The sequence below is a fragment of the Pyrus communis genome, chromosome 5, assembly GCF_963583255.1.
Source record: "Pyrus communis chromosome 5, drPyrComm1.1, whole genome shotgun sequence".
In the NCBI taxonomy this organism is placed as follows: Eukaryota; Viridiplantae; Streptophyta; class Magnoliopsida; order Rosales; family Rosaceae; genus Pyrus; species Pyrus communis.
Genome location: NC_084807.1, coordinates 4971650 through 4979345, shown reverse-complemented (window position 1 = coordinate 4979345; position 7696 = coordinate 4971650). Strand labels below are relative to the sequence as shown.

Genomic DNA, 7696 nt, shown 5'->3' with positions numbered 1-7696 from the left:
CTCGTACATAATGGTAGTCCACTTCCAAGTGTTTGGTTTGTGCGTGGAAAACAGGATTGGAAGCCAAAGCAATCGATGAAACATTGTCACACCAAATATGCGGCCGATGAAGATAAATATGAAGATCTCGAAACAAGCTGCCTATCCATGATAATTCAGCTGCAGTATAAGCAAGTTGCCGATACTCAGCCTCTGTGCTGGACCTGGAAACTGTCTTTTGTTTCTTTGAACTCCACGAAATCAGATTTGTTCCCAAATAGATACAGAAACCACCAATTGAATGACGAGTATCCGGATTTCATGCATAATCAGCATCAGAGAAAGCATTTAATCGAACATTGCCAGGTGTATAGACAAGACCATGATCGTACATGGCCTTTAAATAACGCTGGATCCTCTTAACCGTAATCCAATGTATAGTTCGAGGCATATGCATGAACTGGCAAACCTGGTTCACAGCATAAGAAAGATCGGGCCTGGTGATCGTCAAATATTGCAACGCTCCAACAACCATTCGATATTGTTCGAGATTCGAATAAGGTTCACTATCATATTGACTTAGCTTATGTCCCGTAGGCACAGGAGTGGAAATGGGTTTTACATCAGTAAACTTTGTGTGTTCCAGCAGATCCAACGCATACTTGGACTGTGTAAGATGCATATTCTGCACAGAATAAGTAACCTCGACACACAAAAAATAACTTAAAGGACCTAAGTCCTTCATAGAAAACAAAGTACCAAGCTTCGTGATCAACCATTGCATTTGTTTATCATTATTACCTATAAGAAAAATATCATCCACGTAGATAAGTAAAATCAAGTAGACTCCTTGTTGATTAAACATAAACAATGAATAGTCACATACTGATTCTTCAAACCCAAGTTGAAGGAGAAAATCCGAGAACCGTCGAAACCAGGCTCTGGGAGCTTGTTTTAAACCATACAAACTGTGTTGCAATTTACACACATAATTGGGATGTTGTTAATCAAGAAAACCTAGCGGCTGTTTCATGTACACATCATTATCCAAATAGCCATGTAAGAACGCATTCTGTACATCTAACTCTCGCACACTCCACTTCTTTGATACAGCAAGACTTAAAACAAGTCGAATGGTGCTATGTTTCATAACTGGACTAAACGTTTCATTATAATCCACTCCGGATTGCTGATGATAACCATTAGCCACAAGTCGAGCCTTGTGACGTTCGAGAGAACCATCTGCACGTCTTTTGATTTTGAACACCCATTTGTTTGGCAGCAGGTTCATTCCAGGAAGATAAGGAACAAGAGTCCACGTTCTACACCTTTGCAAAGCACTGAACTCTTATGCCATTGCTGCTCGCCATTCAGGATATTTAATGGCCTGATTAAAACAAGAAGGCTCAACAAACTTGGAGTCAGTTGTTACATGCAAAGCGTACTTTGGATTTGGTTTTTTGAATCCCAGATTTTGACTACTCTCGTGTGGAAAATGACATGGTAGATAATGTTGATGAATTATATGGACCTTGAGAACATTGCGCGGATGGAAGGGGAACCAAGTCTTGCTCATTGGTGGGACCTAATGGAGAACTAGGTTAAGGAGTCCTATTTAAACTAGGGTTAGGATTTATAGGTGAATGAGGATTAACGTCTATATTCGAAACATTTTCTGGAGGATAAAAAACTGGCGTGATATGCGGCTGGTCATTAGAAAACAAGGTTGACTCAGGCTGTTGGTTTATGTTAGGGTGAGACACGATAGGATTTGGTGAAGATATGGAAGGTACCAAGATTGGTGAGGATGTTGTGTTTAAAATTAAGTCAGGAGTCAAGAGAGTACTTGTGGTAGTGACGTTTTCCTTGGGAGATGCAAGTTCCTTGAAAGGAAAGGAATCCTCGTCGAATATGGCGAGACAAATAAATTCGTCTCGTGGATAAGTCCAAGCAGTTGTATCCTTCATGATTCAGTGAGTATCCTAAGAAGACACATGGTTTGGACTTGGGTTGGAGTTTATGCCGTGTATATGGTGTCAATAATGGAAAACATTTTGAACCAAAAACTTTAAATGCCTCATATTTTGGACTTTTCTGAAACAATTTTTCTATGGAGACATATTGGATAAAACCTTTGTTGGAAGCCGATTTATGATATAAATAGCTATTGAACATGCATCAAACCAAAATTTTTGAGGCATATGAGCATGAGAAAGCATTATAACACTTGTTTCAACTGTATGACGATGCTTTCGTTCGGCAATTCCATTTTGTTCTGGATGTTTTGGGCATGAAAAACGTTGAGAGATCCCATGTTTAGCAAGAAAAGTTTTGAAATCTCGACTCATGTATTCACCACCTTCATCAAATTGAAGAGCTTTAATAGGTTTATTAAAAAAAATTTCAACATGTGTTTTAAATGTCACAAAAATTCCAAACACTTCAGATTTATTTTTCATGGGAAATATCCAGGAATATCGTGAGTAGTCATCCACAAACAACACATAATAACGAAAACCTTCATTAGAAATAATAGGTGAACTCCAAACGTCAGAATGCAAAAGTTCCAAAGGACAATGAGACACAGACTTGCTAAACGGTAGTTTAGTGCTTTTGCCCAATGGACAAGAATCACAAAACGTTACATTACTAGTACCATGTGATGGTACTTTATTATTTGCAATAAAAAAACTAATAATTGACGAAGCAGGATGACCAAGACGTAAATGCCATTTTTGAGGTGAGACTCTAACACCGACACACGCTGAAATAGGATAGTTGGACAATCCACCGCCACCAGGAAATGGGTATAATACATTCTCACATCTCCCTCGGAAAAACGTCTTCCGGGTTTTAAGGTCCTTAACAAGAAAAAAAAATGTGGAAAGATTAGTATGTAGCAATGGTTGTCTAGGGTGAATCTATGTGCGGAAATGATATTTGTGGATGCGGATGGACAATGTAAAATGTCATGGAGGTTAAATGAGCAAGACTTAGTTGAAATTTGATTGGAACCAGAATGTGCAATGGAAAGTCCAGAGTCATTACCTACTCCACCAATATTTTCATTACCGCTGTACTTGACACACCCCATCCCGAAGGAGGGCATGCTGGCTGTCACGTGAGAGTGACGTAACCATTTACACAATACGGAAGCTTTAAAGATACAATTTCTAAGATGAAACACCCAAAGGTGAGTCCTAATTTTTGTCTATTCTGTCAGAACACCATTGGATTCCTCGTAGCCACCAAGCTCTGATATCTTAAACCTGGAGGGGCGCAAAACAAAGTTGAGTGGGTCAGCAAAACGAACGTATTCAAAACCTTCTTTTCTCTTTTGCATATACTAACCCCTCGCCGTAAAACAAGTATACTTTCCCAGAAATAAAGCATATACTCATATACGTAATATATCTCATATTATGCTAGACAATATGAATGTATGTCATGCCAAGTATCATAACAGAATGCTCATCATCTCTATGTGAATATGATGGAATAACATATAATCAATTCAACATTCGGCTATAAACATAGCTCATACTCTTTCATTCTAATCAATTCAGCCCTCGGCTGCATATATAACTCATAATTAACTCATCATAATCAACTCAGTCATCGACTGCATATATAGCTCATAATCATCTCATCACATTAACAGCATAACATCTGGCAGCCGGAGTCACCTAACGTGACCTGTACGGCTGCATATAGAGCTCAAATCTCAAACTCAATAACTGAACAACTGAACCTGACCACGAGTCGGAACCACCTAAAGTGGTCTGTACGACAGGCCTGGGTGTAACGTATATATACGCTTTAGTGCTACGATCACGTGAAGGCTGTGCGAATAATCGCGGGTCACCTACGAGTCGGAACCACCTAATGTGGTCTGTACGACAGGCCTGTGCACCTAGCTTGGATCCAAGCTGAGCATATGGTGCGGGAGGTGAACATCACGTGAAGGACTGTACCCTGCTCAGGGCGGGAGCACTAACACCAGGGGTGCATGTTATGAGCTCTCTAAGCATCTCTATCATATCATTCTTCATATCTCAATCATATCTCATGATCGTTATCAGCATCATATCACAATCGTATAATTCATCATATTTCAATCATATTCCAAACGTATTTCATACGTATATCAAATGTATGTCAAATGTAGCTTACCTGGGCCTCCTCAGCACCATGCAACAGTATGCATAATTATGGTAATGCACATATTAAAATATGATGCATATATGACAGGATATTTAATTCGTATTTCTTTTAAAATACGTTTTCTAGGAAATACATCAAGCATACGTATATATATACTGAAAAATAACTGCCCACTCACTGATAAGTAGCCGGTTCGTAACCCTCACGCCTAGTTTGGTTACATTCGTCGTTCGTACAAGTTTCACCTATAAAATAATAATTATAAAATCATCATTTAAACGCACACACAAACATTCGTCAATAACTTTCTCATAAGTTGCTCAATTTGGGTGTGTGAATATACCACGGTGATCTACACGACGTCACGAACACGTGACAATTTTTAGAAATCAATTTGGAGCTCTCACGCGCCCTCACGCGCCATTTATACGCGCTGCCCACGCGTGCGTCTTCTTCCTCGCGTCGCCGGACTGGTTTTGCCGGAGGTGGGTATTTTGCCGGAATTTCTGGGTAAACTTCAAAGTGTCATAACTTCTTCATTTCTTAACCATTTTCGACGTACTTTATATCAAAATGAAGGTATTGACGAGACGAACACATCCATACCTGCCTCGACCCCTAACTCGCCTTGGATTCGCCGGAAAAAGCCTCGAAAGCTCCGGCCAACTTTGAACCAAGCCTTCCCGACGTCCAAACTCGTTCAACGAAGCACTCCGAGGCTCCTTGGGACCTCACTAAGACATCTACAAGCTTCAAAATCCCAAAAACATGCTAGATTAAGTTTTCATGAACAGTACATAAATCGGACTACCTCGAATCGACATGAAAACGAAGGATTTCTCACCTGAAAATGGTATGGTCACACTCGTACGAGCTTCACGAGTTCGAAGGTGTCCTTAGTTTCCTCGGAGAGTGATGGTTTGAGGGGTTTTGGGTTTGTCCGTACAAGTTTGAAGGAAGAAGAAGAATAATGGAGGACTCGGGGGGAGAGAAAGAGAAGTGACAGAAAAGAGACAGAGGGAGAGGGAATCACGGGAGAGATAGAGACAGTGTGTGTGAGTGTGTGTGTGTGGTCCAACACATGCCACACCACACAAAACAACACTAAACGTAAATGTAACGAACTAGGGGTAAAAAGGTAAATTCACACGTACGTTTTTATAATCTCGGGACGGGATGTCACAGTACTCTTTTGGATTGACAAGATTCTGGAGATCGGGGGTGACATGAGCATTGGCACCCGTGTCAAGAAGCCAATTTCCATTATTAGATGTCATTTGAGAATACGCCATGGCAACAAGACGATTGGTTGGGATACGTCTTTTATAAGCTGTATTCATCCGTTAGTAACAATCAACCGCAGGATGGCCAGGTTTGCCACAAATTTGGCATTTGATGCATTCTCCATTGAGATTGCACTGGTCACAACTCCCTGTAGATGCACCACCACGTTGATTGTTGTTGTTGCGAGGGATAAAACCTCGTTGATTGCCATTATTGATGGCACCACCACGATTGGACGGATAGCCTCTACGTCCATTTCCACGAGAGCGACCACCATGGCCTCATGAAGCAACAAAAGCAGAGCAGATTCAACAGGCACAGCCTGCTCTGTCATCCTTCTCTCCGCTGTCAACAGAAGAGCTTTAAGTGTTGGATAAGTGATTGGAGTATCATGAGCCTATGTTGCATTCATAGTCATCTCGAACGCAGGACAAAGATTATTCAAAATAATTTGAACCAGTTCATCATCACTTACTGGTTGTCCGGCCAGAGCAAGGTTGTCGGCGATCGCATTCATACAATCCAAGTAGTCAGCTACAGAAAGATCACCCTTCTTCGTCTGCAGCAGTTCAGTACGCAGAAACAAATACGATTCTAGGAAGTTGACGCATACCTCTGCTCAAGTGCTTCTCAGGTTGCACAGCAACTGCGTTTGCTTGCTACTGTTGACAAAACAGAAGCAGTGAGGGAGCCGTTGATCCAACTGAGAATCATCTGATCATGTTGAATCCAAGTTGTGTATGCTGGGTTAACCTCAGTGCTAGCAGCTAGGTTCTTAGGGGGACAAACAATGGAGCCGTTAACGTAACCCATCAGGTCACGGCTCTTGAGGACATGCAAAATCTGGGCCAACCATAGGGGATAATTCGAACGGTCAAGCTTGATATTAACGACACTAGTCATTGCAGAAGAGAAGGAAGTGATGGAAGTATGAGCAGTGGGGAGGTAGGAAGGATTAGTTTGAGTGGTGGAGTTGGTGTTGTTGTTTTCAGCCATGGAAGTGATGATGGTTTGGAAAAAAAAATTGGATCATTTGTCGTTAGACTGTAGGGCTCAATACCATGTAAAACTTTAGAACACTAGGGTTTTCAACTTAGTTTCACACCATATAATGATGGGTTGCCGTATATTTATACACATCAATTTCAGATTACAAGTAGGGTTTTGAATACCCTATTTACACGGAGATCTTTGAATTCAAAAAATACAAAATCACAATAAACTTATCCTTGAGCTATTCAAACTAAAACCTGACCTAGCAATCTTATCCTTTGAAGAGTTTGTTTCGGAGTTGAGTTTCTAATAAGATTGACTCGGTCTAACAAATACCTCTAAAGACATTACATTATTAGACAAGAACGTCACTTGACAATTAGTGGAAACTTGAAAAATAAAAATTCTCTCTTGCAGTGGTGACCCTGCTGGGTTTGCGTTGGTACATATTCTAGGAGACCATTTTATTCAAAAAGATCAAATAGTAAAATAAAAATAATTTGGATTTAATTCATTAATTGTTGCAAAATTGTGAGAATGAATGCCTACAGTGAGGAAGGCTTGAAAATGGTGATGTATTTGTTATTGCGTAATGTTTTCAAAAGTGGCAATCATGTCACTTGCTTGGTTTGTCATGGATGTTGCTCTATATAAAAAGCACTCCGTTTGTGATCACAATACACATTGCAAAAGAAAAGAACTGAAAGCAATAATATAAATATCCCTCACTTTCTCTCTTTACTTGCAATCCTTTTGTGTTATAGTTACGAAACTAAACATTGTGATATTTTGCACCCGCTTCGCTCATGTCCCTAGCAAAGGTTATCTCTCTAACTTTTATCTATTTATAACATTAATTAAAATTTCCCCAAAAAAAAAAAGTAAAATTTCCGTACCATCACCTCTATTTCAATGATACAATGTAAATACCTCTAAAGACATTACATTATTAGACTAGAACGTCACTTGACAATAAACTTGTTTTATGAAAGTATTTTTCGGAAAAAACCCGTTTTGTGTAAATCGTAAATTATTTGGCCGTGAAATTGAATATATGTTGCTTTTGGAGGTTTCAGATTTTCATTAAGAATAAAGCATCATTAATATTGCTTGCTTGCTCAAAAAAAGCATAGAACAGGACACTGATGAGGAGCAAAAGCCAAATCAATATCCACCTAAACATATTTGTTGAGCCATCGACACGAATTAGACTGGACAAAGGATTTCATTCTCTCATCAACTGTATAGAATCAAGTTCAAGCTGTCCCATGAAAAA

The 7696-nt window shown here is 39.8% G+C and overlaps 1 protein-coding gene across 1 annotated transcript; it reads right to left on the bottom strand.

Moving 5' to 3' along the window:
• Positions 1-298: 298 nt before the first annotated feature.
• On the bottom strand, positions 299-5483 carry LOC137734173 (uncharacterized mitochondrial protein AtMg00810-like). Its single transcript, XM_068473483.1, has 2 exons — positions 5298-5483; positions 299-664 (listed from the first exon to the last, which is right to left on the bottom strand). The coding sequence occupies exons 1-2, from the start codon at positions 5481-5483 to the stop codon at positions 299-301; spliced, it is 552 nt and encodes a 183-aa protein (XP_068329584.1).
• Between the last annotated feature and the right edge of the window lie 2213 nt (positions 5484-7696).